The 16,714-nt window shown below is 53.5% G+C and overlaps 1 protein-coding gene across 1 annotated transcript in view; it reads right to left on the minus strand.

Moving 5' to 3' along the window:
• Nucleotides 1–16,714, minus strand: part of LOC136295351 (IgGFc-binding protein-like) — a 50,981-nt gene that overhangs the window by 19,596 nt on the left and 14,671 nt on the right. The window contains exons 21-47 of the mRNA XM_066193851.1: nt 15,904–16,468; nt 15,543–15,742; nt 15,056–15,436; nt 14,407–14,693; nt 13,808–14,079; nt 13,092–13,241; nt 12,368–12,485; nt 11,514–11,606; nt 11,383–11,393; nt 11,078–11,183; nt 10,465–10,597; nt 10,085–10,368; nt 9,695–9,972; nt 8,801–9,399; nt 7,886–8,450; nt 7,525–7,724; nt 7,038–7,418; nt 6,389–6,675; nt 5,790–6,061; nt 5,074–5,223; nt 4,317–4,467; nt 3,496–3,588; nt 3,365–3,375; nt 3,018–3,165; nt 2,377–2,429; nt 765–1,012; nt 321–498 (exon numbers count right to left, since the gene is read on the minus strand). Of these exons, the coding sequence (XP_066049948.1) occupies nt 321–498; nt 765–1,012; nt 2,377–2,429; nt 3,018–3,165; nt 3,365–3,375; nt 3,496–3,588; nt 4,317–4,467; nt 5,074–5,223; nt 5,790–6,061; nt 6,389–6,675; nt 7,038–7,418; nt 7,525–7,724; nt 7,886–8,450; nt 8,801–9,399; nt 9,695–9,972; nt 10,085–10,368; nt 10,465–10,597; nt 11,078–11,183; nt 11,383–11,393; nt 11,514–11,606; nt 12,368–12,485; nt 13,092–13,241; nt 13,808–14,079; nt 14,407–14,693; nt 15,056–15,436; nt 15,543–15,742; nt 15,904–16,468 (6,214 nt within the window). The remainder of the gene's footprint in view (nt 1–320; nt 499–764; nt 1,013–2,376; nt 2,430–3,017; nt 3,166–3,364; nt 3,376–3,495; nt 3,589–4,316; nt 4,468–5,073; nt 5,224–5,789; nt 6,062–6,388; nt 6,676–7,037; nt 7,419–7,524; nt 7,725–7,885; nt 8,451–8,800; nt 9,400–9,694; nt 9,973–10,084; nt 10,369–10,464; nt 10,598–11,077; nt 11,184–11,382; nt 11,394–11,513; nt 11,607–12,367; nt 12,486–13,091; nt 13,242–13,807; nt 14,080–14,406; nt 14,694–15,055; nt 15,437–15,542; nt 15,743–15,903; nt 16,469–16,714) is intronic.

Genomic DNA, 16,714 nt, shown 5'->3' on the forward strand with positions numbered 1-16,714 from the left:
TCAAGCAGGAAGTCTGTAAGCTCCTATGTAACTAGATTACATGGAATCCAAGAAAAAACTTATCTAAATAACCCTGCTCTTTTTCTTGCATCCTACATGTAGAATGCTGGACTAAATATTAAACAGTGCTATTTGTACCATTATATTCCTAGGTAGATTTCCTACACTGAAAGTGTGAAAAACCCATGAAGAGATAAGTGAACTAGAAAACTCCAGATGATCCAAACCAGAGAATAATCGGAAACTCACAAGTCAAACTACTCTTGTAATTTCTACATGCTGAGAAAAAAAAAGTTAAGTAATCACCAGCTACTACTTACCACAGAGGCCACAGAGCAGACCACTGTAATTAGAGGGCACAGAGACTTCTGCGTAATGATTTCCATCATATCTCACCCACAGTCCAAAGTCAGTTTCCAAGAGAACATATCCACCACTGCTTTGAATACTGATCTTCTTTTCAATAAATACAGGCAAATTCATTCTGTGACCATTCACCTGTACAGCAAGTTGTGAAAGTAAGTATAAGGCTGTTGGGACTCCTACAACTACCAGCAGCTAGTACAGATTGCTGAAAGATAGGATCTCGTGGACCGGGAAACTGGAACTGATTAAAGAACATCTGAGCAAGTTTGTTGGAGATCTCATTAATAGAGGTAGATATAATTAACAAAAAGATAAAGTTTCATTATAAACTCTACAGAGTTAATTTTCTGCATGTCACTTAAAAATGATGTATGTCTTTTAAATAGGTATTTTCTTACATTCACTTTCTTGTTTTTCAGCAGAGAAATCTGATTGTCATAGACTTCCACGTGCACTGACTTCACATAAGAGACTTTGGTGTTGGCTCCCCTGTGCTCGTTTGTTGTGGACACATCAAAGAATGGAAGACTCTCAGAGGCAGTGCACACTTTGGAGAGGGTGTAAGTGCAATTTCCCATGAAATTATGGACTTTGTGGTCAAAAGTGTTGTAATGTGGGTCCCCAGAGGCGCTGCAGGAAGCACGACCTGTGAAGAAAGAAAAAATCCCTCTGAGGCTTCACCAGACTTTTGCAGCTGCTTGGTTCCCAGTTTGTTTGTTTTATGTTGTATTTGTTACTCTGATGCAACAGTGATGACATCAATCAATAGCACTCCAAAGGCCAAGCCAGCCTTCTGTCTTTGGACCCACAAAGAATCTACTCCTGTGTATCAGAAATCTGTGCTAGAGGTTGATGAAGAAAGTTGGGTAAAAGGCATTATTAAGACATCATTATATAAAACGGAGCACTGAGGTTTTAGTGTCCAGATCTCAAAAGCTCTTCCTGACTAAATAGGATGAATTTACTCAAAAATTTTACAGGGCTGGTTAGCCAGCTGCACTATCAGATGTATGGGGTTTGGTACTCATCATCTGTAGAACTTAAATTGAGTATTGCTTTCACAAGATATTCTTTGCACACTTAAAAATATATTAAAATTAAATAGCCAGTGATAATATGTTCAAATGGAGGTACAATGTGTATGCATCTATGTGTGAGACCTGTGTAAGATTTTGAATGCGGATAAAAACTTCTGATTTTAAAGGAAAAAACTTCCCATCACCTCTTGTCAGAGTTGAGCCTTAGGGTGCTTCATGGTGTTTACAAACAACATGAGGGGAGGTTCTTGAGAGAACATCTTTCCTTTTCAATGCCATGTTAAAATATAGCTACATTTAGGATTGTGTCTACATGACAACCTCAGCTCCTTACAAGGAAAGACATACTTAACTATTACCAAGAAAAGCAGAAGAAATCTAAACTGAGTAGGTGAGCCAGGACTCTCTTGAACTTAAACAAGCAGATACATGTAGACATTAGTGATTAAAATTGGAGGAAACAAGCAATTAAAAGTTATCTAAACTGATATTTTAGTACATATCCTATAAAATAAAGTAGTCTTTTCCAAGAAAATATAATTGGATAATATCTGAAACAAAATCTGGAAATTAAATTAAATTTTAAAATACGTAGTCAATAACATCTGTAACCCAGGTGAAAATTTGCAATACAATAGAGTAATTTAAATATTTATGTACATGGCAATAAAGAGTATGTGAGGTAACAATCACAAGTCTGGTCTACTCTTACAGAAACAACAGCACAGTGGCAAAAGAGACCTATTGGAAGATGTATAGAGTTGGAAGACAGAAAGACTCCAAGAAGAGCAGAAATATTCCAAAAGTGTGACTAGCAAGGAAAAGCTCTGACCATCAAGAATAAAATCACTGTCAGATGGCTATGGGACCTGGATTCATAAAACAGGGAAGTGCTAAAATGCAGCAAGAGAAGAAGATTGGAGACAACAGTACCTGAGCTGGGTGTGGGTCTGGTTGGTGAGGTGGTGAGTACAGGCTGTGTTGTGGTACTTGGCACAGGGCGTGTAGGTGTTGGTGTTGGTGGACCTAGAACAAGAGAGAGTTAGAGGAGATGTGCACCAACAGGGGAGTTTTATTCCAGGTACCCTGTCCACTCCCCAGAAAAAAACCAAAATCATGACCAGGAAGGCTCAGGATGGCCAGGACAGGGATAGGACAGTGACTTCTTATCAAAAAGACATACCCTAGAAAGTCTGTGTGATAATGGAGATTTGTTCTCAAATGGGGATGTGGCACACTTCCCAAAAACCCAGAAAGACCAGAGAAAACTTTCACTTGCGCACGTCCTACTGCCTCTTCTCCCCAGCCCACTTTGCTCAAACAGTATCTAGGGCACGACTGGTCTATTGGTTTTACGCACAAGCAGAGTTACTATAGATCTATATCGTGAGAGTATTAATTTTTACAGACATACAGTTCAAAGCTACTCCAACGCCCTAATGCTAGAAGCACGGCTGTCCCACAGAAACCCTTAGAAAGGAAGGAGGATTCAACGCATGTCTTATTATTGAGGGAGACTGAAATAAATCAAATAACAGCCCTTAGACAAGAATGCACCAGGTTCCCAGTATGGGTTTTAAAGAGGACTCAAAAGTCCACGAATAATAGCAGTACCTGAGGTCGTCCCAGGTGGTGTTGTTGGTGGTCTTGGTGTTGTTGTTGGTGGTCTTGGTGTCAGTGTTGGTGGTCTTGGTGTTGTTGTTGGTGGTCTTGGTGTCAGTGTTGGTGGTCTTGGTGTCAGTGTTGGTGGTCTTGGCGTTGTCTGTGTTGTAACGTTAGGCAGTGCAGTAGGGGGTGTAGTAGGAAGTGGACCTATGGAAGGAAAGAGGAAGAAGTGGCAAGTGTCCACATGGGCCTTTGTTGTAAGCAGCTAACCCAGCCTTCCTGAAAAACCCGACACGCTGATCCGTGAGACGCAGGGCAGGGGTGGCGCTGTTGTGTCTCTGCGAAAACACTCCCACCAGCAGCAGAGCTGGGAGACAGGAGGAGACACACCCTCTTCACTACGGACACTCCATTGCATGTCATGGGCCTTGGAGGAAGCAAAATGTTCCAACAAGCTGAATCAGAAGAGGATGGCAGGTGGCAGTACCTGAGCTGGGTGTGGGTCTGGTTGGTGAGGTGGTGAGCACAGGCTGCGTTGTGGTACCTGGCAAGGGGACCGTGGGTGTTGGTGTCGATGGACCTAGCACAAGAGAGAGTTAGAGGAGATGTGGCCCAACAGGGGAGTTCTGTTGCAGACAGCTGGTTCCCTCACCCTTCTGAAGTACCCAACACCATGACCAGGCATACCCAGGACAGGGGTTGAAGAGCTCTGTCATCGCAGGCAGAGCTGTCCCACTCAAGGGCTCTGCCACCAGCTTAGCTGGGTGACAACAGCAGATAAGGCACTTCTGTACCTGTGGTCAGTGTCGTGCCTGTGGACCTTGTAACATGTGAACTAAAAGAGTGACTGCAGGCATTGCCAATGCTCCAGCCTCCCAGGGGAGAGTTTGCTTGGGCACGGGCTGCATCCGTGCCCAAAGACGACCTGTGCTCCCGCCTCTAGCACAGCCTGCCACCTCAGTCAGTGACACGTCTCTGGGAAGCTGCCCTTCCCTAAGCCAAGCCTTGTACCTGCACAGGATCCCTTCACAACGGAGAAGTCATCCAATGCTACGTTGCTCCGCACATCCTCACCCCATTCTCCCTCCAGCAAAATCTAAGGGAAGGAATGGTTCCCAGCATTAGCTCCAGCTGCATGCGTGAAGAGCCATTAGAAAGCACGGTTCCTCTGAGGTGACAGTGAGAGCCTGCGGCCTTACCTGCATGTTTCCTGTGGTGTTCACCGTCACCTCTCCCAAGTGCCACCTGTCCCCGTGGTTCCCCAGTTCTTCCCAGAGCAGCAGCACCTCATCATCCTTCCGCACGTACACCCGCAGGGCCATTGTTTCAGCAGTTCCGTACATGTGGTACCAGAAGCGGAAGCAGAGTGTTCCTTCCCAGCTGCACTCCGGACTGACCAGGTGAGCCACAAAGCCGGGGAGAGTATCCTCATCCCCTTGCAGGAAGATGTAGTAGCCATCTGAAACAAAGCACGAGTCACACTGTCACAGATGCAGCTGAGCTACCCAAAGCAGCCAGAGACAACCCAAGCTCCCAACCATGGGAGCACCTGGGCTGCAGTTTCAGGCAGGCAAAAGGAGGGGAGAGGAAACACAGTTCCTTCACAAGCCACAACCCTCCCCAGACCCGAGTGCCTCTATGAATGTGCTCTCGGGGCCGCGGCAGATGTATGCTTTGGACTGGGGACATGGCAACGCCTCCAAAGCATTGCCACAGTCCGCACATGGCTCCGCAGATTTGGACAACTCTCATCTTTGGCTTCTGGAAAAGTCAGGATCTCGTAACAGAGTCACAGACCCATTTGTCTTCCCCAGAGACTGACAGGTCATCAAGATGGGCATTACATTCTCCCCTGCATGGCAGGTCCCTGCCTGCTCTGGGGGTAGCACAAACTACTTTTTGTCAGGGCTGGAAATCCTCCAAGGGAATCCTCTGGCCCTCAGGGACACTGGACAAACTGCTCTGGAGGAAGGCCGGGAAAGACCTATTCTGTGTTGGCTGGTAGATGTTTGTTGCCATCTTTGTGGGGACGACCTTCTGCCTGTGTCCTGATTGCTGTTCCTACCTCCTGTTGTGTGGTCAGAGGACGGGCCCGTATTTGGCGTGGGCGTTGGGCCTTTGTTCCTTATCCAGTCAATGCTGCTGTAATCTTCCTGGACCCAGCCACAGAAGTCGTTGTCAAATGCGCAGGCAAAATTGCAGTCTGCTGGTGGAGCTGAACATGGTGCAGAAAGGAAAGCAGAGGTTGTAGAGTGAGGCTGGGGCCACCTTTTCCCCCATGTCCAGCAGGGCTCAGGCACATCCATGTACATCCATGGGATGCCCGTGGACAGGTGAGGGTGGCCAGCCAAGGGGAAGTGCTAAGCACAGCCACTAAAAATCACGGATAAGAGACAACAGTACCTGTGCTTGTCCCAGGTGATGGTGATGTTGTTGTAGGTAGAGGCCGTGTAGTAGTGCCCGGCAAGGGGGGCAGGGCTGTAGGAGCTGGTGAATGAAACAGAGTGAAACAGAAGTGGAGAAGGTGTGTGTGATAACAGATAATATGTTCCCAAATGGCGATGTTGCACACTTCCCAAACACCCGCACACCATTGCAAACAAAATGTAGGACGGGGATTCCACCTGTCCGGAAAAGCCTCTTCCTGCAAGGGCTGGCCCACCAGCGTGGCTAGTTATGTGCTACGTGGGGAAATCTCTGCCCCAAGTACTGCCCCCAGAACTGCCCCATCCCTTGTCTCTGAGAGTCAAGGAAATCAAAGGAGGTCGACAGGAGACTTACCACAGACAGTGCCAGCACTCCAGTCTCCCAGAGCAATGCCCGCCTCAGCACAGGCTGCAGCATAGGCCCCCAGGTCATTGCAGAGCTGCTCCGTGCTGCCACCCGTGGCACACTGGTCATAGACACAGCTCTCAAAGTATGTCTTGGGTGGCAGAACTGCATGGCATGGCTGGAAGGGGCCACCGAGGTGTGTGAGGATTGAACACTGTTTGTTAGCTGCCTCCTCTTCAGCAGGGGAGCAGGATGCAGGTGGGCTGATGGCTGGGTCACACCTACAAAGCAGACACGCAGCCCTGAGTTCCCTGCAGCCTGTGGCCAGCAGCCTCTGCATTTCCTGACCTCCTCCCCAGCCATAACCTCAGCTTCTGCACTCCAGGTCCCTCACTAAGACAGGCACCCACAGCTGTCACTTGGAAGGGTGGAACACATGGCCCAGAGGCACCATTGCCCTCCCTGGTTAAGGGTGCACAGAAACAAACAAGCGAGGCAGTTGCGATCCAAAGAGCTTCGGAAAAGCATCCTGCCCAGGATGTCCCTCAGAGCTCCCCACTCCCACACTCCCTTCTGTCCTTCCTCTGCATGGTGGAACGAGGACTCACGGCCACTCATCATCCGGCACCATCCAGCTGGCTCCAAAGTCGTTGAAGTCGGGTACAACCACGCCATCGGGTCGCATGAAGTCGTCCTGCTGGCTGCCAGTGTACGTCCCACACAGCCCACAGAGTTTGCCCTTGTACTTCTCAGACACCTTCACCAGCAGCTCATGGTCCCCATTGAACTGCAGCTGCAGGCCCAGCTCGGTAGAAACTCGCACGTAGGAGCCGCTCAGGGAAACGGTCACACCGGGGGCAGGAGAGGCAGGCAGGGAGACCAGGGCACCGTTGATCTGGAGAAGGGGAACACACAGAGACAGAAGCATAAGGAGGTGCGCTCCACTAAGAGGTCACTGTTCCTCACTAGGCTAGGGCCGGTGTCAGTGATCCAGAAGCACTGCTGGCATGAAAATCCCTGCCCAGGCCTATGAGAGCAGCAGCAACTTTACCAACGGGACACTGAAAGCTCAGGAAAGTAACCAAGAATCTGTGTCTGCATGAACAGTCATATATGGCCCCACTCAGGGCTCTGCCATGCTCTTCCACAAGCATGCAGCAGGCTCAGGGAGTCGCAAGCTCTCCCTGGGGACAGTCGGGTGTTTTAAGGGTGTCCAGGGCTGTCTGTTGTTCCCAGGTATAAAAAGGAGAGGCTTACGTAAACTGCCTTGTGCTGGCGTAGTGCAATGTGGAGGCCGTTGAGGGACAGTGCCACAGAGTTCAGAGCTGTCCAGCTCTGGCTGCCGCGATGTTCGTTGCGGGTGGTGACACTGAACCCAACAGAGGAGCTGTCACAGCCCGTCACCACGGTGTAGTTGCAGGAGCCCTGGAAGTGGTGGAGCTTCTCATCAAAGGTGCTGTAGTGCGGGTCACCGTAGATGTGGCAGATGGCAGTGCTGGCTGGGTAACAGCCCCTCTGGCCGTCCTGGACCTTGCAGACCTCGTCCTCGCCACAGGCCAGGGCAGAGCAAACCATCTCGCCGTTGGCTTCACACTGGCACCGGCGAGTGCAGTTCTCATTCACGGAGGATTCGCCTTCCTGCAGGCAGGGAAACACCAAACCTCAGTGTAAGAGTACAGTCAGGAAAGTACAGGCAGAGGAGCGGCCTGGCAGGGATGCAAACCAGGGCAGGGTTTTCACTCACAGTGTAGTAGTTGCCCTCAAAGAGGCAGCCGCAGTTGGCCTCGGGCACACAGGTGTCTCCACTCAGGAGGAAGCCAGAGCTACAGGCGCAGCCCTCCACACAAGGCTTGGAGCAGTTCTGTGGGGCTTGTGGATCAACACAGGTGGCAGGACAGCCGGTCATGCAGGAGTCATAGGAGCTGTTGGGGGGACACTGCAGGGCTGCAATGGGAAGGGGAAAATTAGAACCCTAATTGTGCAAGACTTCAACCATGGACAGCCTTATGGGAATGGAAAGACTCAAGACTCGCTTTGGCCAGCGGTTCAGAGCAGAGGGGATGTGTCCCATTTCCCTTTGTGGCAATGGCAAAGCGGGTACTCACGGCAGAAGGTAGCATTCCTCCAGGGAAGAAGAGTCACACCAGCTGCCTGGCACGCATCAGCGTAGGCCTCCAGAGCAGCACACAGGAACTCCTGGCCACCGTTCAGGGCACACAGGTCATACAAGCAGGTGTCAAAGTAGTCCTGGGGGTTGATCACGCCGTGGCACCTCTCAAAAGAGCTAGGCCTGGTGGTCAGTATGCCACAGAACTGGTCGGACTGGTAGAGCTTCTCCTCTTCTGCACTGCAGGGTGGGGAGGGGTCGGGGACACCGCAGGAGGGGTCACTGTCTGGGACCTGCCAGCTCTCCCCCAGCGCATTGGAGTCTGCGGCTTGCTGCCCATTGGGCATCATGTACTCGTCGTCTCTGCGGTTGTTGAAGTTGCCACACATGCCACAGGTCAGGTTGAAGTAGGTGGTGGGCACCTTCACCTCCACCGAGTGGTCAGCGTCGTAGGACACTCTGAGGTTGAAGTCTGTGTCCAGGATGATGTAGCGACCACTCTTGCTCACCGTGATGGCCCCTCCCGCTGCACTCACCGGCAATGTCTGCCGCACGTTGTTCACCTACGGCACACACACCACAGTGGGCCTTGGGTCTGTCCCCGGCCACCCTGGCTGCTCCTGCCCAGGGAAGGCAGCTGCCAGCCTGGGCGTGACAAACAGCTGCCTGGGATGTCCTCAGAGCCCAACAGTCCTGGGGCTGACACAGCTGTGTGCTGTTCTGCACCGTGCTCGACATGGCCCGTGTTCCCCTTTTGCCTCTTCCTCCTCCAGCCCCCCCCAAAAGGGAAAAGCAAGTGACCCAGTGACTTCAGCAGAACCATCCCCCAGCTGGTACGTGCCAGGCTCTCCCAGCACATGGCCAGTCCCACCTTGCAGCCGCACCCCATGCTCATTCCAGCCCCACTGCCTACCAGCACATGGCTCGTCTGCTGCTTGAGGATGACAATGCGCTGTCCGTACACCTCAACCGCGACTTCGCGCACGTAGGACACTCGGGTGTTGCCGCGGTGCTCGTTCTTGGCCTCCACGTTGAAGTAGGGCAGGGAGGTGGTGTTGGAGCACACTTTGGCCAGGGTGTAGGTGCAGTTGCCCATGAAGTTGTGCGTCACCTTGTCAAAGGTTTGGTAGTGGGGGTCACCGTGGACGTGGCAGATGCCGTAGGAGTGTTCGAGGCACACAGGTTTCCCGTTCTGCACCCCGCAGTACTGGCCCGCAGGGCAGGAGGCGTTGAAGCACTGGACTTTGCTTCCCCGTGCGGGACACGTGCACTTGGAGGAGCAGGTGTTGTCCGTCCAGAACTCGGAGCCCACGGGGTAGTGCTGCCCGTTGTGCCAGCAGCCGCATTGCTGGTTGGGCACGCAGCGGTCGTTGTAGAGCAGGTACCCGCTGTCGCACACGCAGCCCTCCACGCACGGCAGGCTGCAGCTATCGGGAGCCACCGGGTCAACACAGGTGGCAGGGCAGGCTGCAGCACAGGGCTCGTAGTGACTGTTGGCTGGACAAGCGATCGCTGCCAAGACAGACGACCCGGCAAATTACTTGGAGATTGGAACACACCTTGCTGCTGAATATCCCCCTTTGAAAACCTGACTGTCTCTATTTTCTCTGCAGTCTCTTTGGCTCTGCTTGTATTCACAGTCCTACCCGATCAAAGCAAAACAGAAAACGGTGCCTCTAATACTGCTAGCTACCTGTATATCCCTACAGCCCATAGGGAGAACAGTTCTTATTCCCCAGCTCACTCTTCCAATCCTCTCCTGTGTTTTCCTGAGAGCACCGGCCCGTGGTACCATGTCTGGACTTACGGCAGAAGGTTGCGTTCCTCCACACAGGTATCTGGACACCGAGCGACTGGCAGGCATCTGCGTAGGACTGCAAGCTCTTGCACAGGGTCTCGCGGTCCAGCCCCAGCTCACACAGGTCATAGGAGCAGGTGTCAAAGTAGCTGCTGGGGCTCAGCACAGCGTGGCACACCTGAAACGGGCCGCTGGTGTCAGTGAGGAGCCCGCAGAAGTGGCTGCTGCCGATGAGTTGCTTGTCGGTCTCATTGCAGGCTGGGGTGGGCAGAGGTCCGACTGAGCAGCTGTGGGAAGACAGGCAGAAAGGCCCCTGGGTCATTTGTGGACTTCTCCCGGCGCCTCCTCCTCCTTCCCTTGCCCAGTGCGTCCCCAGGGCTGCTGGGGGACCGTACCCACCTGCTGTTGTTGGACACCTCCCAGCTGTTGCCCAGGCTGGTGGAGTCTGGCTCCATTGCCCCTTCTGGGTTCTGGAAGTCATCTGCTGCAATCCCGTTGTAGTTCCCACACATGCCACAAACCTTCTGGCCAAAAGTGCCTGGAAGTGTCACCTCCACCCGATGCTTGCCATCAAACTTGACTCTCAAGCCAAAGTCTGTCATGACCATGGTGTAGAACCCGCTGGACAAGACCTGCACGCCTGAGGATGGACTGCAAGGCAGGATCTCTTCCACTCCATTGACCTGGAAGGACAGGAACCGAGACACAATTGGAGCAGTCCATTTGGCACAGTTTCCCTCCTCTCACACAGTCCCACAGAATGTCCCCGTCCAGCTCACCGTCACCACTCCACCCTGTGCCAGCCTTATCCGCTGGTCGGCCACATCGACATCCACGTATCGCACATAGGACACACGGGTGTTGCCTCCCCTGTGCTCATTGGCCGCTTCCACGTTGAAGTAGGGCAGGGAGCTGTTGCCGTCACACAGCTTGGACAGGGTATAGGTGCAGGTGCCCATGAAATGGTGTAACTGCTTGTCAAATGTGTGGTAGTGAGGGTCTCCTTCCACCACGCAGGTGCCTGACAGTGGAAAGACCAGAGAAAACTTTCACTTGCGCACGTCCTACTGCCTCTTCTCCCCAGCTCACTTTGCTCAAACAGTATCTAGGGCACGACTGGTCTATTGGCTTTACACACAAGCAGAGTTACTATAGATCTATATCGTGAGAGTATTAATTTTTACAGACATACAGTTCAAAGCTACTCCAACGCCCTAATGCTAGAAGCACGGCTGTCCCACAGAAACCCTTAGAAAGGGAGGAGGATTCAACGCATGTCTTATTATTGAGGGAGACTGAAATAAATCAAATAACAGCCCTTAGACAAGAATGCACCAGGTTCCCAGTATGGGTTTTAAAGAGGACTCAAAAGTCCACGAATAATAGCAGTACCTGAGGTCATCCCAGGTGGTGTTGTTGGTGGTCTTGGTGTTGTTGTTGGTGGTCTTGGTGTCAGTGTTGGTGGTCTTGGTGTCAGTGTTGGTGGTCTTGGCGTTGTCTGTGTTGTAACGTTAGGCAGTGCAGTAGGGGGTGTAGTAGGAAGTGGACCTATGGAAGGAAAGAGGAAGAAGTGGCAAGTGTCCACATGGGCCTTTGTTGTAAGCAGCTAACCCAGCCTTCCTGAAAAACCCGACACGCTGATCCGTGAGACGCAGGGCAGGGGTGGCGCTGTTGTGTCTCTGCGAAAACACTCCCACCAGCAGCAGAGCTGGGAGACAGGAGGAGACACACCCTCTTCACTACGGACACTCCATTGCATGTCATGGGCCTTGGAGGAAGCAAAATGTTCCAACAAGCTGAATCAGAAGAGGATGGCAGGTGGCAGTACCTGAGCTGGGTGTGGGTCTGGTTGGTGAGGTGGTGAGCACAGGCTGCGTTGTGGTACCTGGCAAGGGGACCGTGGGTGTTGGTGTCGATGGACCTAGCACAAGAGAGAGTTAGAGGAGATGTGGCCCAACGGGGGAGTTCTGTTGCAGACAGCTGGTTCCCTCACCCTTCTGAAGTACCCAACACCATGATCAGGCATACCCAGGACAAGGGTTGAAGAGCTCTGTCATCTCAGGCAGAGCTGTCCCACTCAAGGGCTCTGCCACCAGCTTAGCTGGGTGACAACAGCAGATAAGGCACTTCTGTACCTGTGGTCAGTGTCATGCCTGTGGACCTTGTAACATGTGAACTAAAAGAGTGACTGCAGGCATTGCCAATGCTCCAGCCTCCCAGGGGAGAGTTTGCTTGGGCACGGGCTGCATCCGTGCCCAAAGACGACCTGTGCTCCCGCCTCTAGCACAGCCTGCCACCTCAGTCAGTGACACGTCTCTGGGAAGCTGCCCTTCCCTAAGCCAAGCCTTGTACCTGCACAGGATCCCTTCACAACGGAGAAGTCATCCAATGCTACGTTGCTCCGCACATCCTCACCCCATTCTCCCTCCAGCAAAATCTAAGGGAAGGAATGGTTCCCAGCATTAGCTCCAGCTGCATGCGTGAAGAGCCATTAGAAAGCACGGTTCCTCTGAGGTGACAGTGAGAGCCTGCGGCCTTACCTGCATGTTTCCTGTGGTGTTCACCGTCACCTCTCCCAAGTGCCACCTGTCCCCGTGGTTCCCCAGTTCTTCCCAGAGCAGCAGCACCCCATCATCCTTCCGCACGTACACCCGCAGGGCCATTGTTTCAGCAGTTCCGTACATGTGGTACCAGAAGCGGAAGCAGAGTGTTCCTTCCCAGCTGCACTCCGGACTGACCAGGTGAGCCACAAAGCCGGGGAGAGTATCCTCATCCCCTTGCAGGAAGATGTAGTAGCCATCTGAAACAAAGCACGAGTCACACTGTCACAGATGCAGCTGAGCTACCCAAAGCAGCCAGAGACAACCCAAGCTCCCAACCATGGGAGCACCTGGGCTGCAGTTTCAGGCAGGCAAAAGGAGGGGAGAGGAAACACAGTTCCTTCACAAGCCACAACCCTCCCCAGACCCGAGTGCCTCTATGAATGTGCTCTCGGGGCCGCGGCAGATGTATGCTTTGGACTGGGGACATGGCAACGCCTCCAAAGCATTGCCACAGTCCGCACATGGCTCCGCAGATTTGGACAACTCTCATCTTTGGCTTCTGGAAAAGTCAGGATCTCGTAACAGAGTCACAGACCCATTTGTCTTCCCCAGAGACTGACAGGTCATCAAGATGGGCATTACATTCTCCCCTGCATGGCAGGTCCCTGCCTGCTCTGGGGGTAGCACAAACTACTTTTTGTCAGGGCTGGAAATCCTCCAAGGGAATCCTCTGGCCCTCAGGGACACTGGACAAACTGCTCTGGAGGAAGGCCGGGAAAGACCTATTCTGTGTTGGCTGATAGATGTTTGTTGCCATCTTTGTGGGGACAACCTTCTGCCTGTGTCCTGATTGCTGTTCCTACCTCCTGTTGTGTGGTCAGAGGACGGGCCCGTATTTGGCGTGGGCGTTGGGCCTTTGTTCCTTATCCAGTCAATGCTGCTGTAATCTTCCTGGACCCAGCCACAGAAGTCGTTGTCAAATGCGCAGGCAAAATTGCAGTCTGCTGGTGGAGCTGAACATGGTGCAGAAAGGAAAGCAGAGGTTGTAGAGTGAGGCTGGGGCCACCTTTTCCCCCATGTCCAGCAGGGCTCAGGCACATCCATGTACATCCATGGGATGCCCGTGGACAGGTGAGGGTGGCCAGCCAAGGGGAAGTGCTAAGCACAGCCACTAAAAATCATGGATAAGAGACAACAGTACCTGTGCTTGTCCCAGGTGATGGTGATGTTGTTGTAGGTAGAGGCCGTGTAGTAGTGCCCGGCAAGGGGGGCAGGGCTGTAGGAGCTGGTGAATGAAACAGAGTGAAACAGAAGTGGAGAAGGTATGTGTGATAACAGATAATATGTTCCCAAATGGGGATGTTGCACACTTCCCAAACACCCGCACACCATTGCAAACAAAATGTAGGATGGGGATTCCACCTGTCCGGAAAAGCCTCTTCCTGCAAGGGCTGGCCCACCAGCGTGGCTAGTTATGTGCTACGTGGGGAAATCTCTGCCCCAAGTACTGCCCCCAGAACTGCCCCCTCCCTTGTCTCTGAGAGTCAAGGAAATCAAAGGAGGTCGACAGGAGACTTACCACAGACAGTGCCAGCACTCCAGTCTCCCAGAGCAATGCCCGCCTCAGCACAGGCTGCAGCATAGGCCCCCAGGTCATTGCAGAGCTGCTCCGTGCTGCCACCCGTGGCACACTGGTCATAGACACAGCTCTCAAAGTATGTCTTGGGTGGCAGAACTGCATGGCATGGCTGGAAGGGGCCACCGAGGTGTGTGAGGATTGAACACTGTTTGTTAGCTGCCTCCTCTTCAGCAGGGGAGCAGGATGCAGGTGGGCTGATGGCTGGGTCACACCTACAAAGCAGACACGCAGCCCTGAGTTCCCTGCAGCCTGTGGCCAGCAGCCTCTGCATTTCCTGACCTCCTCCCCAGCCATAACCTCAGCTTCTGCACTCCAGGTCCCTCACTAAGACAGGCACCCACAGCTGTCACTTGGAAGGGTGGAACACATGGCCCAGAGGCACCATTGCCCTCCCTGGTTAAGGGTGCACAGAAACAAACAAGCGAGGCAGTTGCGATCCAAAGAGCTTCGGAAAAGCATCCTGCCCAGGATGTCCCTCAGAGCTCCCCACTCCCACACTCCCATCTGTCCTTCCTCTGCATGGTGGAACAAGGACTCACGGCCACTCATCATCCGGCACCATCCAGCTGGCTCCAAAGTCGTTGAAGTCGGGTACAACCACGCCATCGGGTCTCATGAAGTCGTCCTGCTGGCTGCCAGTGTACGTCCCACACAGCCCACAGAGTTTGCCCTTGTACTTCTCAGACACCTTCACCAGCAGCTCATGGTCCCCATTGAACTGCAGCTGCAGGCCCAGCTCGGTAGAAACCCGCACGTAGGAGCCGCTCAGGGAAACGGTCACACCGGGGGCAGGAGAGGCAGGCAGGGAGACCAGGGCACCGTTGATCTGGAGAAGGGGAACACACAGAGACAGAAGCATAAGGAGGTGCGCTCCACTAAGAGGTCACTGTTCCTCACTAGGCTAGGGCCGGTGTCAGTGAACCAGAAGCACTGCTGGCATGAGAATCCCTGCCCAGGCCTATGAGAGCAGCAGCAACTTTACCAACGGGACACTGAAAGCTCAGGAAAGTAACCAAGAATCTGTGTCTGCATGAACAGTCATATATGGCCCCACTCAGGGCCCTGCCATGCTCTTCCACAAGCATGCAGCAGGCTCAGGGAGTCGCAAGCTCTCCCTGGGGACAGTCGGGTGTTTTAAGGGTGTCCAGGGCTGTCTGTTGTTCCCAGGTATAAAAAGGAGAGGCTTACGTAAACTGCCTTGTGCTGGCGCAGTGCAATGTGGAGGCCGTTGAGGGACAGTGCCACAGAGTTCAGAGCTGTCCAGCTCTGGCTGCCGCGATGTTCGTTGCGGGTGGTGACACTGAACCCAACAGAGGAGCTGTCACAGCCCGTCACCACGGTGTAGTTGCAGGAGCCCTGGAAGTGGTGGAGCTTCCCATCAAAGGTGCTGTAGTGCGGGTCACCGTAGATGTGGCAGATGGCAGTGCTGGCTGGGTAACAGCCCCTCTGGCCGTCCTGGACCTTGCAGACCTCGTCCTCGCCACAGGCCAGGGCAGAGCAAACCATCTCGCCGTTGGCTTCACACTGGCACCGGCGAGTGCAGTTCTCATTCACGGAGGATTCGCCTTCCTGCAGGCAGGGAAACACCAAACCTCAGTGTAAGAGTACAGTCAGGAAAGTACAGGCAGAGGAGCGGCCTGGCAGGGATGCAAACCAGGGCAGGGTTTTCACTCACAGTGTAGTAGTTGCCCTCAAAGAGGCAGCCGCAGTTGGCCTCGGGCACACAGGTGTCTCCACTCAGGAGGAAGCCAGAGCTACAGGCGCAGCCCTCCACACAAGGCTTGGAGCAGTTCTGTGGGGCTTGTGGATCAACACAGGTGGCAGGACAGCCGGTCATGCAGGAGTCATAGGAGCTGTTGGGGGGACACTGCAGGGCTGCAATGGGAAGGGGAAAATTAGAACCCTAATTGTGCAAGACTTCAACCATGGACAGCCTTATGGGAATGGAAAGACTCAAGACTCGCTTTGGCCAGCGGTTCAGAGCAGAGGGGATGTGTCCCATTTCCCTTTGTGGCAATGGCAAAGCGGGTACTCACGGCAGAAGGTAGCATTCCTCCAGGGAAGAAGAGTCACACCAGCTGCCTGGCACGCATCAGCGTAGGCCTCCAGAGCAGCACACAGGAACTCCTGGCCACCGTTCAGGGCACACAGGTCATACAAGCAGGTGTCAAAGTAGTCCTGGGGGTTGATCACGCCGTGGCACCTCTCAAAAGAGCTAGGCCTGGTGGTCAGTATGCCACAGAACTGGTCGGACTGGTAGAGCTTCTCCTCTTCTGCACTGCAGGGTGGGGAGGGGTCGGGGACACCGCAGGAGGGGTCACTGTCTGGGACCTGCCAGCTCTCCCCCAGCGCATTGGAGTCTGCGGCTTGCTGCCCATTGGGCATCATGTACTCGTCGTCTCTGCGGTTGTTGAAGTTGCCACACATGCCACAGGTCAGGTTGAAGTAGGTGGTGGGCACCTTCACCTCCACCGAGTGGTCAGCGTCGTAGGACACTCTGAGGTTGAAGTCTGTGTCCAGGATGATGTAGCGACCACTCTTGCTCACCGTGATGGCCCCTCCCGCTGCACTCACCGGCAATGTCTGCCGCACGTTGTTCACCTACGGCACACACACCACAGTGGGCCTTGGGTCTGTCCCCGGCCACCCTGGCTGCTCCTGCCCAGGGAAGGCAGCTGCCAGCCTGGGCGTGACAAACAGCTGCCTGGGATGTCCTCAGAGCCCAACAGTCCTGGGGCTGACACAGCTGTGTGCTGTTCTGCACCGTGCTCGACATGGCCCGTGTTCCCCTTTTGCCTCTTCCTCCTCCAGCCCCCCCCAAAAGGGAAAAGCAAGTGACCCAGTGAC

The sequence above is a fragment of the Chamaea fasciata genome, unplaced genomic scaffold, assembly GCF_029207755.1.
Source record: "Chamaea fasciata isolate MVZ Bird 193981 ecotype frontalis unplaced genomic scaffold, bChaFas1.0.hap1 SCAF_11, whole genome shotgun sequence".
In the NCBI taxonomy this organism is placed as follows: domain Eukaryota; kingdom Metazoa; phylum Chordata; class Aves; order Passeriformes; family Sylviidae; genus Chamaea; species Chamaea fasciata.